Below are 20,566 nucleotides of genomic sequence, written 5' to 3'. Positions count from 1 at the left end.
TAATGGTAGGATGCAGGGGAGGGCTACATTCATATTTTATATGCTCACATGTTAGAATTTTGTATATAATAAGCACATGTTACTAACAGAAAAACTTTAAAAGTATATCTTAGGGAAGCAGAAACAATTTTCCCTCTACCCTTGTGAGTTCTTGGCTGAGACCTCCACAGAAAAAGATTAATAAGAGAAAAACACAAGTTGATTAAAAGGAGTGCCTCGTGTATACATGGGATAGCCCCAGGGAGAAGTGGAGTAATTCAAAGAGGTGGCATAGAACTCCAGCTTTATACCGCATTTTCAACAAAGAATGGTAAAGTTGTGGAAAAATGACAGGGCAAAGGAAAGCAGTTGGAGGTTTCTGAGGATAGAGATAAAGGCTAGTTTATAGTTAGTTGTGTAGATTCCTCTGGTGCCCTCTCCTGATGGGGTCTAAAGTTATCTCTGAGAACTAAGTTTTGTCCTTCCTAGTCGTGAGGAAAGTAGCGATACTTTGAAAATTTATATCCAACTCTTAGGCAAATAGCAGAGGGGTAGGGAGCTTTTCTTTCATCTAAAGCTTTTCAGTTACTTCCAGCTCAAAATAATCCTTATGCCAAAGTGGTATATTTGAGGGCAGCATATTCTGCTACCTTTTATTCTAAAAGGTCAAAAAAATGGCTTAACATAAAATTTGATAACTGCTTAATTAATGTCTTAATATTGGACCTTATGGTGCTAAATATCTGGGAAGAAGCAAAATCATAAAAAAATTAATTTTGGTGCATTTACAAAATTAAAGCTAATTTTATTTTCAACAAAAATAGGTCCAGCTCATAGGAAAACAGGGTGGAGGCTTGAAAGTGAAGAAACTGGATTGGATAATCTTTGTGTTCAGAAATTTTATGGGGAAATTCTATGATTTCATAATGCTCAATGCACAAACAGGGGAATATCTGAAGTCACATATCACTAGGACCATTCCTGCCTTTCACTAAAATTCTTTCAACACAGTGTAATGAGTAAGAAAGGGAAATCAGTCCACTTACAGGTCCCACCCTTATGCAATATATACTAATTAACATTTCAGTTCCTTCTTCTACAAAATGGATATAATAGTAGTATCATAGAATTTGGGGGTGGTATGAGTTCATACATGTAAAGAGTTCAGAACTGCTATCTGACCTGGTAAAAACTCAGGAATTGTTAGCCTTATCTATATATCACTACTATTTTCCTCTCCCATAATAGGAAGCACACTGAGATGGCATTGAATTTAACCTATGGAGATCAGCCACTGAAAATTAATGGAAATATTCAAAGGAAATCCAGTTTAGCAATTTCATTTTTTTCCTTGTGTACATTCAATAAAATGTAGATTTTAAATAATGTTCAATTATGTCTAATTAATAACCCATTTACCTGAAAAGAAAGTAAAAAAAGAATACTGTGTCCAAATTTAGACATTTATGATATATTAATTGGGTATCATCATGTAGAAAACCTTCGTATTATTGACAGAGGTTATGAATTGACTATAGTATCATTTTTAATAAGAAAACTACCTCGTAAGGGTTATAGAAAATTACAAAATATAAACTTAGGTGACTGCATAAATAAAAGTGTGATGAAAAAAGTAAAGAAGTAGAAAAGAAGACTGTTATTAAAAATATGCTAAGAAATATATAGAAAATAGATTCTTTAGAAGTTCCTGGGAAAGCAGCATAATAATAAAGTTAATATAAAAAAATGTAATAAAATATCAAACTAAAAGATTGCAAATGATATATCACCATCATTTTGACACTTTTAAAGTATATCCAATTGCTATTTGCCAGGTAAGATTGAATACAAAAGTGTTGATTAATCTCTGAGTGTGTATGTGTACTTGTGAATGTTCATTGCAACATTGTTTACAATTTTAAAATATTAGAAATAACCTTACTGTTGGGGAGAAACCAAGATGGTGGCATAGGTAAACACCGGAAATTGCTGCCTCGCACAGCCACTTCAAAAATACAACTAAAAGACAAAACGGACATCATCCAGAACCACAGGAAGGCTGGCTGAGTGGAAATTCTACAACTAGAAGGAAAGAGAAAAGCACACTGAGACTCAGAGGAGGTGCAGAAGTAAAGTGCAGAGATACAGAGGCGTGCACGCGGAAAGGGCTGGCAACAGAGGATGCGGTTGTCTTTTTCAATCGGGAGGGAGACACATGCTCCTGACTGCTCTGAACTCCAGTTCCGGGTGAGTCTCTGGGGACCCAGACTCATACGGGGAGAAACTGGACTGTCTGGCATTGGTCAAGGTCAGCTTTCTCTCAGAGGTGCTTGCAGCGATTACCGGGACACTGAGACGCGGGGCCTCTTAGGGTAGGACTGAGGATCAGCCATAGCTGTTTGCTCCACCCTGTTGATTCCCTGAGACCCCGCCCCACCCTAGCTGTGAGCAGAAGCTTTTGCATATGAATGACCTGGCCCTCTGAGATCTAAAATTACCTAACAAACTGCAGCTGGGTCAGAGAGACACAGAACATCCAAAAGAAGGCTCAAGGCCCCACAGCAGCTTGCACTGCTTCACAGCTGGGCCTGATCTGGGCACCTCCAAACCCCAAACAAGGAAGAGGAATCTGCAGATCTCTCCGTAGCTCCTGCTGGGTAGCCTCAGGCAGAGGCTAAATTAGCACCTCCTTAGAGATGCAAGAGCCCGTGTACCCAGTAGTCAGATTGGGACCATCCAGATTACAACTCCTCAGATCCATAAGGGACACACTCAGGGGGCAGACTCAGTGAGCACCAAAGCCCCACTGAAGCAAGTCTTGCCCCAGAGGGGTGTCTCCAGCACAGAAGTTCTCCCACTGTAGACACAGCTGATTCTCACAGCCAATTGGCCTGGATGTCAATTCCTCCCAGTGATACCAACAGCAATCAAGGCTTAACTATAACAAGACTGTGCACACAGCCCACAAAGGGGTGCACCAAAAGTGTCCACCTCAGGTAACTGGGGAGGCTGAGACACTGGGCCCTATAGGACACCTAGCACAGAAAACCACTCTACCAACACAGGGAAGCACAAAAAATGCGGAGACAAAGAAACAGGTCACAAATGACAGAAATGGAGGAAAAGAAACTACTGGATATAGAGTTCAAAACCACGGTTATAAGGTTTTTCAAGAATTTTCTAGAAACCGCCGATAAATTTAGTGAGACCCTTGAGGATATGAAAAAGGACCAACTAGGAATTAAGCATACACTGACTGAGATAAAGAATAATATGCAGAGATCCAACAGCAGACTAGAGGATCCAAAGAATCAAGTCAAAGATTTTAAATACGAAGAAGCAAAAAATACCCAACCAGAAAAGCAAAAAGAATCCAAAAATATGAAGATAGTGTAAGGAGCCTCTAGGACAACTTCAAGCGTACCAACATCCAAATTATGGGGGTGCCAGAGGAAGAGAGAGAGCAAGATATTGAAAACCTATTTGAAGAAATACTAACAGAAACCTTCCCCTACCTGGTGAAAGAAATAGACTTACAAGTCCAGGAAGTGCAGAGAACCCCAAACAAGAAAATCCAAAGAGGACCACACCAAGACACATCATAATTAAAATGCCAAGAGCAAAAGACAAAGAGAGAATCTTAAAAGCAGCAAGAGAAAAACAGTCAGTTACCTACAAGGGAGTACCCATACAACTATCAGCTGATTTCTCAACAGAAACTATGCAGGCCAGAAGGGAGTGGCAAGAAATATTCAAAGTGATGAATGCCAAGAACCTGCAACCAAGATTACTTTATCCAGAAAAGCTATCATTCAGAATTGAAGGTCAGATAAAGAGCTTCACTGATAAGAAAAAGCTAAAGGAGTTCATCACCACTAAACCAGTAGTATATGAAATGCTGAAAGGTATCCTTTAAGAAGAGGAAGAAGAAGAAAAAGGTAAAGATACAAATTATGTACAACAAATACATATCTATCAACAAGTGAATCTAAAAATCAAGTGAATAAAAAATCTGATGAACAGAGTAAACTGGGGAATATAATAGAATCAGGGACATAGAAAGGTAGTGGACTGACAATTCTTGGTGGGGGAAAGGGGTGTGGGGGGTGTGGGAAGAGGCTGGACAAAAATTATACACCTATGGATGAGGACAATGGGGGGGTAAGGGCAGAGGGTGGGGTGGGAACTGGGTGGAGGGGAGCTATGGGGGGGGGAGAGGAACAACTGTAATAATCTGAACAACAAAGATTTATTTTAAAAACAGAAAAAAAAATAACCTTACTATCTATCAATAACGATTTAAATAATGTTCCATTATTGGATGGAATTATAGTGCTACTAAAAAAGATAAGGTTACCAATGAGTTCTGACTTAGAATAATGTTAAATATTATTCATTTAAATAGCATTTGTATTGTGATATATATATATATATATATATATATATATATATATATATATATATATGATGTGATTTAGCATTACAAATACTGTTAGGTTGGAAAAAAAATATTTGTATGATATGATCCCATGATTTTATTAAAAATCAAGAGAGCCCTAGCTGGTTTGGCTCAGTGGATAGAACATCAGCCTGTGGACTGAAGGGTCGTAGGTTCAATTCCAGTCAAGGGCACATCTGGGGTTGCAGGCTCGATCCCCAGTAGGGGGCATACAGGAGGCAGCTGATCAATGATTCTCTCTCATCATTGATGTTTCTGTCTCTCTTTTCCTCTCCCTTCCATGCTGAAATCAATAAAACTATTTTTTTTTAATAGAGAGAGAGAAAGAAAGAGGAGAGGAAGCAAGCAGAAATAAAAGGAATTGTTAACATTGGTTAGTTCAGAAGAGGGATTGTGAAGAATTTTCACTTTAAATATATTTCTGCAACATCTGGGTTTACAATGACCCTGCCTTTCTTTTGTAAGCAGGAAAATGCCAATAAAGTTCAAAATGTAAGTTAGAAGAATACCTGTTGGAACTGTTTCATTTAATATTTTCATCTCCAGACCTTGTTTTGTGCTTTCAGGTTCTTCCTCGACAGAACTCTAAAGAAAACACAAGGACAGGTGGGTGTGATTGTCAGTGTCTTCTCCAGCCCAAATCCATTCTCCTCTGTTTCAGTTCCCACTGCAGACGCTTGTTACCTTAATTCTAAGTCTTCCAATTAACACTTGCTCTGGTATAAAAATGGACTTAAAAAAACAGAGTTTAAAAGCCAATCAAAATGAGAGCACATCTCCACAGAACTTCACGGAAGCAGGAGCCAGCTTGCTCAGATTCTCTGCTGAACACTGTCCTGTGCAAAGCAGAGACACTAGGAAGCAATGTAAACTATAAAAATAGTTTACATTTTCATTTAGGGTTTTGCCAAATTATAGATTTTGCTTGATTTGGGCAATCAACTGTCTGATAGAGTAATTCCAAAGCCTACTTTTGGGTAAGCCTGTCAAGGAAATGAAAGTTGCTCTGTACCAAGTAAATAGAAAATCCCATTATACTCTAGGGTAGTAAAAGGAATATCCTATCTAATAAAAGAGAAACATGGTAATTAGCGTACGTCTGCTACCCTTCCCATTGGCTAATCAGCAAGATATGCAAATTAACTGCCAGCCAAGATGGCGGCCGGCAGCCAGGCAGCTTGAAACTAACATGAGGCTTGCTTGCTTCAGTGACAGAGGAAACCAACATTCCCCACCTGCCTTGCCGGCCTCTGAGCTTGCAGTCTGAAACATAGTTACGAATATAGAAGCTAAACAAAACCCCAGAAACCTGCTTTCAGCGAGCCGAGATCTCAGAGCTGGAGTTGATACAGAGTTTCGATTATAGAACCCAAACAAACCAGATACCTGCTTTCAGCAGCAGAGGCCTCAGAGCTGTAACCACAGCTAAAGCTGGCCCAGAATTAAAAAGAAAAGAAAAAAAGGAGCAGTTGGGAGCTTCAGTCACCCGCCAGCCTGAAAACAGCCCTCAGCCCCTCACCCAGACTGGCCAGGCACCCCAGTGGGGACCCCCACCCTGAAGGGTGTGTGACCAGCTTCAAACAGCCATCATCCCCTCACGCAGGCTGGCCAGGCACCCCAGTGGGGACCTCCCACACTGATCCAGGACACCCTTCAGGGCAAACCAGCCGGCCCCCACCCATGCAACAGGCCTCTATCCTATATAGTAAAAGGTTAATATGCCTCCCAGCACCAGGATCAGTGGAGCCATGAGGCCTCCTGGCACCGGGACCAGCGTGACAGGGGGCAGCGTCCAAACCCCCTGATTGCCCTGCGGCTCTGTGTGTGACAGGGTGCGGCGCCCCAACCCCCTGATCAGCCCTGTGGCTCTGTTCGTGACAGGGGAAGGCGCCCCAAACCCCTGATCGGCCCTGCTCTGTGTGACTGGGTGTGGTGCCCCAAGCCCCCCACTCCCCATGGGCCCTGCTCTGTGTGTGACGGGGTAGAGCCATAACCTCCCCATCGGCCCTGCCCTGAGTGTGACAGTGGCGGCGCCCCAACCCCCTGATCGGCCCTGCTCTGTGGGTGATAGAGGGTGGCGCCCCAACCCCCTGTTCCGCCCTGCTCTGTGTGTGACAGGGGGCAGTGCCCCAACCCCCTGATTGGCCCTGTTCTGTGCGTGACAGGGGGTGGCACCACAACCTCCTCATCTACCCTGCCTTGAGTGTGACAGGGGGCGGTGTCCCAACCCCCCAATCGGCCCTACCCTGAGCATGACTGAGGGTGGCATCACAACCTCCCGATCCGCCCTGCTCTGTGCATGACAGCGGGCGGTACCCCAACTCCCCAATCGGCCCTGCTCTGAGCCCGACCAGGGGCTGCACCTAGGGATTGGGCCTGCCCTCTGCCACCCGGGAGCAGGCCTAAGCCAGCAGGTCGTTATCTCCCAAGGGGTCCCAGACTGCGAGAGGGCACAGGCTGGGCTGAGTGACCTCCCCCCTCCCCCCCGAGTACACAAATTTTTGTGCACCGGGCCTCTAGTATACTAATAAAAGGGTAATATGCTAATTAAACCAAACATCTTCTGGACATCTTCTGGACGTCCTGATGGACAAAGCCATGGTGGCAGGGGCCGAGGCAGAGGTGGTTAGGGGCTATCAGGCTGGCAGGGGGGAGAAGTTAAGGGGCAATCAGGCCAGCAGGGGGGAGCAGTTAGGGGGTGACCAGGCCGGCACTGGGGAGCAGTTAGGGGACAATCAGGCTGGCAGATAGTGGCAGTTAGAGGTGATCAGGCCAGCAGGCAGAAGTGGTTAGGAGTGATCAGACAGGCAGGCAAGTGGTTAGGAGCCAGCAGTCCCGGATTGCGAGAAGGATGTTAAACAGGCAGTCCGACATCCCCCGAGGGGTCCTGGATTGGAGAGGGTGCAGGCTGGGCCGAGGGACAACCCTCCGTGCACGAATTTCATGCACCAGACCTCTAGTACTACGCGAGGAGGACAATATGATTAGAATGCATATCTCAATCTGCCACTAAGTTACCTTTGTGACCTTGAGCAAGTCATTTAACCATTAGGAGCCTCTGATCTAACAACATACAGCCACACCTCAATTGTTGAACATCTCCCATCTCAAACAATTCAGTTCTCAACTAAGTTGTTCACAGAAAAAAATGTCTCAGTTGTCCACCAAACTTCAGTTCTGGACCAGACAACCCTTTCATGCTGATATCTGTATGATCAATAAAGATTCATGCATCTCTCAGGTGACAAAGGAGAGAATGTATGAGTATGAGTCAGTTTACCACTAAATCTCATGTTGTTAACATCTCAGGAAATTGTACTGTGAATATTTTTGTCTTTGTTTTTTTGTTTGTTTTGCTTTTGTTGCTCTCAACATTAAAGTTCTAGTGTATATGTCATTTTGCATTTTATATTTAATTTGCTTTTTGTTAAATTTTCATTTCATGAGCTTTTTGTTTTTAAAGTGTTTGTTTATAGGTGATATAGTACATTAGACATGGAATCATTTGGGAATCTGGACCAGATTAATTCAATTTACATCATTTCTAATGGGGGAAAAAAAAAGATTCGATTTTCGAAGAGCCTTCCATAACAAATTAAGTTCGAGAACCCAGGTCCCACTGTATTTGGTACTCAACTGTGTGCCACACATATGAATACATCTTGCAAACAATCCTAAGAGATAGCTGTTATCCTAATTTTACCAAAAAGGAAACTGAAGCTTCAGGAGATAGCCGCTCTAAGAGTCAAATAATAGAGAAGTAAAGAATTTTGTATACTGTAAAGCACTAGATAAATGAAGCACTGCTATAAAAATTTGGTGTGTATGTTAATATTGGCATACTGAATGATATCAGCAAACTTCGTTTCATCTCAACTATCACCTGAATTTCTATAGCAATATAATAGCCTTATACCAGAATTCTAGTCAGAAGTTTAAAGCCAGTTAATCACACCAGGCCTCCATTCTCAATCACCATAAAAGCCACATCCCCACAGTAAATTTTCCTTTTCCTTACTCTCATTCCTGTGTTGGCCTGTATCTTTCTCTTGACTGGTTTTAACACTATTACATTCTCTGACAACCCTTTTCGTTGGGCCTCTGAAACTTCTCACTTATTAACTCATTCATTCAAAGAATTTTCAGAGTGCCCAAATTGTGCAGGCATTTGTAGGTACTAGGAATAAAAGAAAAAAGCATATACGGTATCTGACTTAGGGAACTTCCAGTCTATTAGGGAAGCAAATGACAAATAGGTAGAACAGTTTTGTGGGTGTGTAATAAAAAGGAGTATAAAGGAAGAACAGTCCATTCTGTGGGTGAATGCTACTCAAAGGTGATGAAATTTGAACTAAATCTTGAAAGATAATTAGGTCATCCAAAACACACACACACAAAAATGGTGGGAGGTAATTCCAAGTGTGAGTAAAGTCAGAAAGGCCTTGAGCAAAACAGAGGGTTGCAAGCACCCCACGTAGTCAGGTATGGTTGGGTGAGGCATGCTAGGAGGGGGTAAAGATCTAAAGCTACAGGCAAGCAGGGGCCAGCTTATGGAGAGCTTTGGGTGCCACTTTAAAGACTAGAATTTCTCCTATGGGTAAAGGAAAGCCCACAAGAGGCTTGCAATAGAAAAGTATCCTGAATGAAGAAATTTGCATTTGTAAAGGTACTCTAGTGGCCAGCTGATGAATGGATTGCTCAGTGGAGAGAAATGAATCCAAGGTAAGGGGATCAGGGCCATTAGAAGCATATATGCAATGATAAACAAGCAAAATCAACATAACTTGGATGGTGATTGGATATAAGGAGCAGGTGAAGCCTGATTTTCAGGTATGTGGCTTAGGTTTTAAGGTGGAAGTGGTCCAATTATCCAGAAAAGAAAAGGAGGAAGGACAGGGTTGGGAGAAAAGTAGTGAATTCAATTGTGGATATGTTGAATTTAAGGTGCCTAGGTACATCCAGGCGGCCTTTCATATTATCTGCCATTAAAAAGCCAATTGCATTTCTTTCTAAAGGGATTGTGATTATTAAAAATACCAAAGATATCAGACCAATAAGCAAGACAGGATCTCCAATTCATATCTTCAAAGAGTTGGAAATTCTTCAGAGTTTAGACCAAACTGTTTCTTGCTTTGTAGGAAGGCTAAGAAGTTAGACTTTCTTAATGGAATCTTTCTCTTGATAACAACATTCAGCAATAAGAATTTATCAGCTTCTATGCTGTCACATAATGGAGAGAATAATCTCATAGTTAACACATTGCCTTTACATAATTAAAATTTTTACCATATTATTTCATCTTTAGTTCAATTGGCTTTTGGGAAGTGAACTTCTTCATGAGGAGGCAATGAGCCCATTACATTCTAGTGCAGCTCACTGATCTTAAGAACTGCTCTAGAATGTGTTCCTGTCATTGCTGCTGTATCATCAGAACTTATTTGTGACCAAACAAACTCTAGACCACATTTGTTGACAATATAATTATTCATAGTTTTGTATGTTATAACCTCATGTTTGTTGGCACTGGAGCTGAAAAAAAATAGTTTTTTTCTTTATATTATCATGTTTTATATTTGGTGATAAAAAGTCCTCTTTCCACAATTATTTTATAAAAATTAGCTATTTTTCATGTATTATTTTTTTCTGGATAAACTTTAATCATGTTTTATAATAAATCTTTTATTTTTATATAAGTACTAGAGGCCTGGTGCATGAAAATTTGTGCACTCAGAGGGTCCCTCAGCCTGGCCTGCACCCTCTTGCAGTCCAGGACCCCTGGGGGATGTCCACCTGCTGGCTTAGGCCCGCTCCCTGGGGGGGATCAGGCCTAAGCTGGCAGCCTGGGAGTCCTCCGGGGATTGTCAGACTGATGGCTTAGGCCTAAGCTGCAGTCAGACATCCTTAGCACTGCAGAGGAGGCAGGAGAGGTTCCCGCCACCGCCGCTGCGCTCATAGCCGTCAGCCCAGCTTGTGGCTGAGCAGAGCTCCCCCTGTGGGAGCACACTGACCACCAGAGGGCAGCTCCTGCATTGATCGTCTGATCCCTGGTGGTCAGTGTGTGTTATAGCAACTGATTGTTCACAATCATTCTGCCATTAGGGTCAATTTGCATATTACCCTTTTATTATATAGGATTTTAGGTTTCTAATAAATCTACTAAAAAAAAACATTTTTCTAAAAATTTTTGCCTGGAAATATTGATAGAATATGAAGCAGAAAAGGTAGCAAAAGTATAACTTTCCATCACACAAAGCTCAATAGATATAGGAATTGGCTTATGATGTGGAAGAGCTTCATGGAACAATAGCAAAGTATTTTTCACTGCAATTTGATAAATGCACAGATATTGTCACATGGAAATTCTTTTAGACTATTTGCAATTTGAATTTGATATGAAAATGTGACCTGGATCATGAATAAGATCACTGGAAACAAAATAGAGATTCCAGATATAGACCTTAGGATCCACTTGGGAACTTAGCATATGGCATTTCAGATCAGTGGGGAAAAGCTTAGGTTGATATGGTGTTTTGAGATAGCTGGCCAAAGTTTTAAATCAAAGAAATTTATATTCTTTCTCCCCACTTTACACTAAAATAAAGTCCAGATGGATAAACGACTTACATGTAAAAACATAACTAAACTAATCAAAGGCGACAAAATTCATGCAAGGATCTGAAAAGATACTAGGTGACTGATATGAACAATTATGAATGGTGTAGGTGATCTCAATATTGCACATTGCAAAATGTCAGCAATGAACACTTTACAAATTTGATAGAATGTCTTGAATTTTATTCCATCAAAAGATCTATACAAAAGAATTTGCTGATCTAAAATCCAATTTTTTTTCATCAAAAGATAATTTAAATTATATCAGAGCTTCAGAATAAATTGTTTGAACTGGCTTTTGATAAGGAATTAAAGATGAATTTTGAAAATTTAGCATCACTGCTTCATTTTGAGTAACAGCTAAGAATTATTACCCTGAGTTTGCTGAAATCTCATTCAATCCTGTAGCTTGAATACCATCCATAGGCGAGGGGTTCCCAAATCTATGCTAGTGAGTTTCTGTAGGCCTCACTTACCCTGTATTGCTTAACTGGAAAAGTGCAGGATCTGCACAGGGACCTCAGCTGTGTCTGACTTCTCTCAGATCTCCAGGTTCACATTTGCTTACCGGATTGACATTTCCATCTGTGTGTCCCAAACTTGCCACGACCAAAACAAAACTCTTTTTACACGGTTACTCACAACCAACTCAGCCCATTCCTATCCATCTCAGTAAATTAAACCACCATCTGCTTTGTTTCCCAAAATAAAAACTCAGCCGGATTTTTTGCCTCCAAAACCAATCCTAAACATATCCACCTCTCCATGTCTTACTACCACCTTGGTCCATGACACCTTGACCTCTCATGCCTCCTAAGCACTAGATACTGTGCTTTCCCTCCGCGGGCCCCTCACAACTCAATCTCTGCGTAGCAGCCAGAATAACCTTTCATAAATCAGATCATGCCACTCTTCTACTTACAACCCTCTAATGGCTTCCCATGCATTTACAATAAAATCTGAACTTGTTACTGTGGTCTGCATTCCCTGTTTCATTTGGCTTCTGCTTCCCTCTCTCACATCATCACATACCACTTCCTTACCCACCATCCATCCATCTGTCCACTGGCCTTCTTCCTGAGCTTCATTTCTGTCTTATGACCTTTATAGTAATTGTAGACTATAATATTTTTACCTAATTATCATAGAGCTTATCCTTTCTGGTCATTTGGGTCTCAGCTTAAATAATACCACATCAAATGACAAATGCTGGTGAGGATGCGGAGAAAACGGAACCCTTGCTCACTGCTGGTGGGAATGCAAACTGGTGCAGCCACTGTGGAGAACAGTATGGAGTTTCCTCAAAAAACTAAAAATGGAACTTCCATTTAACCCAGTGATCCCACTTCTAGGAATATATCCCAAGAAACCAGAAACACCAATCAGAAAGGATATATGCATCCCTATGTTCATAGCAGCACAATTTACAATAGCTACGATTTGGAATCAGCCTAAGCGCCCATCAGCAGATGAATAAATTAAAAAACTTCAGCACATCTACACAATGGAATACTATGCAGCTGTAAAAAGGAAGGAACTCCTACCATTTGCAACAGCATGGATGGAGCTGGAGAACATTATGCTAAGTGAAATAAGCCAGTCAGAGAAAGATAAATATCACATGATCTCGCTCATTTGTGGGTTATAATGAACATAAACCAATGAACAAAAATAGATGTAGAGACAGAGAAGCATCAATCAGATGCTCAAAACTCAGAGGGAAGGCAGGGGTGGGATGGGGGTAAGGGGGAAAGATCAGCCAAAGGACTTGTATGCGTGCATATAAGCATAAGTGATGGATGTGGACAACAGGGGGGAGGGGGAGGGCAGGACTGGGGGGATGAGGGGACATTGGGGGGATAAGGACACATTTGTATATCTTATTCAATAAAGAAAAAAAAAGAAAAAAATTATAACTCATCATACAAGTCCCCCTTAACCACCCAATCTAGTAACTCCCTATCGCATAAGCCTGTTTACTATAATTATGTGCACGTCAATTTATGACTCCCTGCTATTGTCCAGTTTTTCTTATTTGCCCTTGGTTTTTCCTGACTTGTCTTTACATCATGAGAGCAGAAATCTCATTCGTCCTTTCACCTCTCTCCCCTGAGGACCAGAGCAGTGCCTAGTATATAGAGCTAGGCATTTATTGAACCAAGTAAAAAGATACGAACAAGGTCCAGGAATAAGAACAAGATCCAGGGCATGAGCATGGAAATGGGTGGCTGAAGTGACTTTGTGGAAAGTGGACACTGCTGAGTGTTAATGCTAGGCTTTTCACCTGGGCTAGTCCTGGAGTTTTAATCTGTCCGTGATAATGCCAACAAGTCCCCAAATCTCTACAGCTATTTCCTGGCTCTACACTTTTCCCTCTGACCAGAACAGCTGCCTCGCCTTCACATGGAAGCTCCTCCTTGCCTATCAGAAGACTTCGCTCTAATGCCACCTCAACAGAGAAGACTTCCCCTCTGTTCACTTCAGTTTTATCTTTTGGATACTTTTATCTTAACTCCCACATATAATCACTCTCATTTCACATATCAGAACATATAATAACTGTTACTCTTCCACAAGATTGTTAGCTCATTAAAAACAATGATCATGTTGAATTCCTTATAGGAGGTACTTAGTAAATGCTTTCTCTATATAAATACATGTTCATATTTTTATATATACATTTATGAATATACATTCATATTAAATATATAATATATACTCATATTTATGGTAAATCTTGTATCTGTTTAACAGTATCTTAAAGGCAAGGACTTTTTTTTTTTAACTTGAACTTTAAAAAGTTCAAAGATCCACATACTATCAGGAATTCCCCTTAGTATCACTAAAATATTGCTGAAGTTGATTAATTTTTTTAAAAAAAAACATTTATCACAAATGTGGTATACTTAAATTATGCTTTTCTAAAAGTTTGTAAAATCTATTTAATGGGAAGTCAGTAAACCTACAATGTTACTGTGTTATTATTATTACACATTTAAATTAACTAAATTATGGTATTAAGAGCCCTCTAGTGGCAAAGTTCTTAATAGACCCATGGAAAAGAAAAGATAATTTGGACCATTTTCTAAATCTAAGAAGAGATTTATTTTTTAAACTTATAAAGTACTAAATATTTGTTATTTGTGATTAGAAGTCGGCTATTTTTACCATAAATTCCTACATTATTATACTAATAACTTGCAATCAGCCTCTGAATTCATTTAAAAGATATGAGAATTGTAATATTTAAATATGCTAACCTAAAATTATAACGGTAAGTGGTTTACCCTTAAAAAAAGATGCAAAAGTAGAGAAATCTCTTCCTCTAAAGCCAAAACATAGTAAGTGCACCTACTGATCTTTCAGGGAGCCCCCCAATTTACACAGACACTCACAGAAATTATTTTCAGTAAATAATTTCTGAACACACATTACTTTCTGAATAGAAAATAAAATAATGTGTTTTCATTTTTGGTTTCTAAGGGGGAAAAAGCATGATAGGCCTCTAAGACACCCACTTGAGTGTCTTAGAGTCACTATGCCAGTTTTTGAAATTTAGAATACATTTTTGCCACCCAAAGCAAACAGAGGTATGAATAACATTTTGGGTTATGATAGCCCCGATACTGCTGTGATTATAAAGGAACTCAAACCTAACCACCATCCATAACTACTGCTTCAAATTCACCGAGTTCCAAATGGAATGCAGGGAGCACACTGTTCCTGAGGCAGCTGTGGGGTGGAAGGGGGCCAGGCAGATCACTACGGGGTGCAGGACTGCTGAGCAGAGGGTCCCAAGAATCTCCCGGGACAAGCTGGTAGATTCCCTGCACATGGCAGATATGGCTCTCAGGACACCCGACTGTAATTGAAAGGTCTTAAATGTTTTCCAAAACACAGAGCAATGTTCATGTGGGTAGTGGCTGAACTTCTTGATATGAGTTCTTTTTTGCTGTTGTTGTCGCTGTATGATAATTTTTTCCTTTTTAAAAATTCATTTATTTTTTAGTTTTTCATTTATAGATGCCATTGGGTGACTGTTCTTATGCAAGTTGTTCACAGCAGACTCAAGTCAGGGTCTAATTTTAATCATTTGACCATCCAGTCATTCACTTATCCCTTTACTCATTCAATAAACATTTATTGGGCCCCTATCATGTACCAGGCCCTATGCTTACTGTAAGTCTGAAGCCTACCAAGATATTCTTGCCCTCAAAGTCCTAATTTCATGATTAAGGTAAGAAAGAATTAACAAGAATGACATGAGCATAGTAAAGAGGTATCTGGTTTAGTCTGAAAATAAGGGCAGAACTTTGTGGATGTAAAATTTAAGACTTGAGAGATGAGTAGAAGTTAGGGTGGAAGAAATGATCAGAGGTAGGGAATTTCACAGAATAGCAAGTGGGTGTCTTAGAGGCCTATCATGCTTTTTCCCCCTTAGAAACCAAAAATGAAAACACATTATTTTATTTTCTATTCAGAAAGTAATGTGTGTTCAGAAATTATTTACTGAAAATTAAAATAATGAAGAAGTGTAAATAGAATTTTTTTAATCACTGGTAAAATGCCAACCTTCTATCTCCCTTCCTCTAATGACAAGGCATCCAGATTTTTTCTATACATTCACAAATAACTATTTTCCCCCTCACAAAAGCAGAATCCTATTGCAAATACAGTTTTATAACATGGAAATAATATCTTAAAAATACATCTTAGGTATCTTACTATAGAAAAGTATACAGGTTCTGATAAGCTATATGTGCATATATATCAGTGAAAAGAAAAAAATAGTGTTTGCCATGTAAATACAATATCTCACATTATGTACTTTTTAATTATTTCCCAATTTAAAAAAATAATGTAAAATATTAATTATGATCAAGGAACTGGAGGGGAGATATTATCTAATATTTTTATCAGATCAAGACCAAACACTTTTAGATACTCTTTTCATATGATTTTGATAAATTTTAAATTCATTCTTTGTTTTCATGAATTGCCAATCACAAACCCTGTCAAATTTAAAGTTAATGGATTGTGTGTGTGTTTGTTTACTGCATATTTAAATAATGTTAAGTCCAGGGCCCATTTACTCACTTTTACCTCCTTTCCCCCACCCCCATTTAGAAATCAGTATGTCACTTCTACTTTCATCTTATCATCTATAGCAAATCACACAGTCACACTTAACTTCAAGAGGGCAAGGAATGCAATGGTCTTGTATGTCCCAGAAAGGGAAGAGAACTGGAAGTATTGTTGACCACTAGTAAAGCTAACATGCTGCCTAAGAGGTAAACTATTTTTTTAAAGCTATAGAATTGCTTAAAGCTGTGAAAAAGAAGGATCTCTTACCCTTTGAGACAGCATGGAGGGACCTGAAAAGTATTATGCTAAGTGAAATAAGCCAGTCAAAGAAAGACAAATACCATATGATCTCACTTATATGTGGAATCTAATGAACAAAACAGGCCCAGAGACGTGGATGCATAGAACAGACTAATGAATCTCAGAATGAAGGAGGAAGAAGGGGCAGGAGAGATTAACCAAAGAACTTTTATGCATACTAGAGGCCCGATGCATGAAAATTTGTGCAAGAGTAGGCCTTTCTTCCCCCAGCTGCCAGCACCTGGGCTGCTTCCCTCCTTCAGCTGCCCACAGGCACCCGGGACCCAGGCTGGCTTCCCTCCAGCCCCAGCTTCGTCAGGAAGGACATCCAGAAGATGTCCAGTCTAATTAACATATTACCCTTTTATTATTATAGACTAGAAGACTGGTGCACGAAATTCATGCATGGTCCCTCTCCAATCTGGGACCCCTCAGGAGATGTCTGACTGCCGGTTTAGACTCTAAATCGGCAGTCGGACATCTCTCTCGCAATCTAGGACTGCTGGCTCCTAACTGCTTGCTTGCCTGCCTGCTGGCCTGATCCCTCTAACTGCTCTCCCCTGCTGGCCTGACCGCCCCTACCTCAGCCCCGTCACCATGGCTTTGTCTGGAAGGACGTCCAGAAGGTCATCCGGAAGATGTCTGGTCTGATTAGCATATTACCCTTTTATTAGTATAGATATGCATAACCCATGGACACAGATAAGAAAGAGGGCAAGGCCTGGGGTGGGGTAGTAGCTGGGTGGAGGGAGGTAATAGGGGGACATTTGTAATATTCTCACAATAAAGATAAATTTTTAAAAGAATATTTTTAAGTGACCAATTTTTAAAGAGCAAATCACTTATTTTCCCTAAAATATCAGCTATATACAGGTTTTTGGGTTTCCTCTCCTTATGCCTTTTTAATTTCTACAAGGTTGTAATCACACTCTAAATACTATTCTTTGTACTGACCATCATGTTATGTTCATTTTCTATATGCTATAGAATTTTTATAATTTGATATAATATTTAAAATGGAATTTTCAATTCACTATGTTCTTGATTCCTATTCTGATTTGAAACTTACATTCAATCTAATTCTTAACCCTTACCTGTGTTAAATAAACCGATATAGTTCATGTCTTAAGCGCTTATAGGAAAACCTGCTCTTCCTGGTCCTCCCTAAAATGCAAACTGCTTACAGCCAAACAAAAGAGCTAAATTATAAACCATTTATTCTAACTTAATAAGTAAGTAGCTTAAGAAAGGAAAGCAGAAACTTAAAGGGATATTACTAAATTACTCAATATGTTATTATATCTAAAGATGTCAAGTTTTAAGAGGGGTACAATAGTTTTAAAAAACTAGTTTTGACTTTATAATATTCGTTCTTACAAAACCAGAAGCTGAGGAAGTAACAGTAATATAAGCTAACCCCTCAGTTTGTGAAAGTATTTACTACAAAGTTCCATTTAATGGCAAGTTCCCTTAAGTAAGTTTGAAATATAACAAATACACAAAAAGTGAATTTGAAGTATAATAAACACAAAAAAATTAAATGGCTTCAAAGCTGTTCAGGAGTATCCCTAAACTAAGTGAGCAACTCCTATCTGGAACTTTAGGATGTTGAAGCAACAGGCTCAACTATGAACAGTGACCGGTAATAGAAAATACACACTCAAAATTAGGCCGCTGGCAAGAAGATGGATTTTGGACAATTTCTAGTTGTTTAGGGAAAAAAATTTTGAGAATGCTTCAGGGGAATCTAATAAACATTTATTCCATAAAGAAAAAAATTATACATTTAAATGTGTCTTACTGCGTGCACTCCAACAGTATCATCATCTTGTTCTTCAGATTTTGTTTCTTCCTCCTGGACTAAGTTAGACTCATTTTCTGGTTGTTTATACTCTTCTTGGAGCTCTTCGCTGATTGCTGATTGTTCAGCACTAACTTCATCTTGGACAGAGGGAGATTCCAGGGGAGTGTGACCGTTTAATACTATCGGAACAGGGCACAGTGGCGTGACATGATCATAGCGAGTATGTAGGAGTCGTAGAGCAATGTCACTTGATGCTAATATCCTTGGAATTTCAAATCCAATTTGCATTTCATTGCATTTGATACTTCTGTGCCTGTTAATAATTGATTGTAACAAAAAAAGGTGAGGCCCAGGGAAGCACTAGAACCATTGCAAATTTATACCTAAGCAGTATCTCTCCACTTTAATTTTGCCAGTTTTGAATCCCCACCCTGACTTGCTTTCTTTGCAGGGTTTGGACCCAGTTGCTAACGTTATATACCTCAAAACACACTCTTGGGATCCATAACCCAACTGTTTTCTCCATCATGGGCAGCTCCTCCTCTGTTTCCTCTATATGGCCATCTTCCTAACCATCCCTTAAATGTTGATATTACTCAGCTCTCTATCCCAGGCCCTCTGCTTCTCCTTCTACATAATATCCTTAGATATTACTTCTATGGCTTCAATGATCATTTAAATGATCAGTTTTTAACAGGAGTTCTATGTTTCCTCGGGATGAGTAGGGAGAAGAAACATCCTAACTGAACTTTCAGAGGTCCCAAAATGTCCTTATATATTATAGGGTGCCCCAAAAACATGTATGTACACACTTTGAATAATTATAAAGGCAGTGTTTATTAAAATACATTTCATTTTCAAAATTGAGCTCTCAGCTGTTAAAATATAGATGCATTTTGGGGGACACCCTATATATGTGAGCATATAGAATAAAGTTCATAAGAGTTTATGACTCCCCAAAAGTTAAGAACTATTGATTTATGTGCTAATGACTCCCCATAATCAATCTCAGATTTCTCTTAAGTCTTTCAGACAGTTGCACTTTTATATTTTATAGGTACTTCAAACTCAACAAGTCCCTCCCTACAACCGCCCTCACCATCACCATCAAAGTAAAACAGAATGTTTTCTGCCTCCACTACTTGTTATCTTAGTAAAAGGACCCCTAATTCTCTTCTTAGACCTGGGTAGTTAATAAAGGGCTATTCATTTTCCTTTTACTCTTTTAAAATTATAAAGATTAATTCTCTTCACTCTTCAGTATATAACATATTTCATAATAAAAAAGTTATATTGCTCATTGTCTCTAAGTTAGATGTAAACCACAGAGAACTTTGTAGCAAATGCAATGTGGAAAATACTTTCTTGCTTCCTTTTACTAAATGTCAAAAATAAAATCCAGTTTCTTTCATTGTAATATGACTAGTCTTTTCAGAGCTGAGACCAGAACCTCCTAATTTTTACTCCAATAATTCTTTCTTAAAACATACTGCCATACTAATTCAACGAATTTGAAATATTTGAGATAAAGCAGCAACTGAGTGATCATGAATTTAGCATTACTACTGTCATTCCTCAGGAAGCTATTACTTTGTTAAAAATAATTGGGAAAACATAAACAGCTAAAAAGTCTATATAATAAAGAGGTAATATGCAAATTAACCCTCACAAGATGGCTGCCTACGACCAGGCTGGCAGGGGGGTTAGTGAGGGACGACCAAACGACTGAACAGCAGGTTGCATGGGGCGACCCGGCCAGTGGGGGCGGAGGAGCACTTAGGAGTGACCAGGCCGGCAGGGAGGGGGTAGTTGGGGGAGACCTGAACTGGCAGCAGGGGGAAGTTAGGGGCGACCAGGCCAGCAGGGAGGGGGCAGTTAGGGGTGATTAGGCCAGCACACAGAGGCAGTAAGGGGCGATCAGGCCGGCACACAGAGGCAGTAAGGGGCGATCAGGCCGGCGGCGGGGGGGGGGGGGGGCGGGGGGGGGAGCAGTTAGGGACGACCAGGCAGGCAGGCAGGTGAGTGATTAGGAGCCAGGTCCAGGATTGTGAGAGGGATGAGGGATGTCCAACTGCTGGTTTAGGCCAGATCCCCAGCAGTCAGACATCCCCCAAGGGGTCTCAGATTGGAGAGGATGCAGGCTGGGCTGAGGGGCGCCCCCCCTTCCATGCACGAATTTCATGCACCAGGCCTCTAGTAAAACATATGAAAGTGTTCTTTTGTGGAATTATTTTTAACAGTTCACACAAAAAAAATTTAAGTTTGAGATTGCCATGTAGAAAGTACCTACCATGTCTACCTCAGGAGGTGAAGAGAAGGGGAAGACC

General features: G+C 40.1%; 1 protein-coding gene across 1 annotated transcript in view; it reads right to left on the bottom strand.

Annotated features, from left to right (window-relative positions):
- The window catches only part of DNAI7 (dynein axonemal intermediate chain 7), a 58,513-nt gene that overhangs the window by 12,811 nt on the left and 25,136 nt on the right, over positions 1-20,566 (bottom strand). The window contains exons 9-10 of the mRNA XM_081082324.1: positions 18,237-18,552; positions 4,948-5,023 (exon numbers count right to left, since the gene is read on the bottom strand). Of these exons, the coding sequence (XP_080938450.1) occupies positions 4,948-5,023; positions 18,237-18,552 (392 nt within the window). The remainder of the gene's footprint in view (positions 1-4,947; positions 5,024-18,236; positions 18,553-20,566) is intronic.

Source organism: Myotis nattereri (assembly GCF_964212035.1).
Source record: "Myotis nattereri genome assembly, chromosome: 2".
Lineage (NCBI taxonomy): Eukaryota > Metazoa > Chordata > Mammalia > Chiroptera > Vespertilionidae > Myotis > Myotis nattereri.
The sequence above is the reverse complement of the archived record's forward strand: the minus strand, read 5'-3'. Positions and strand labels throughout refer to the sequence as shown.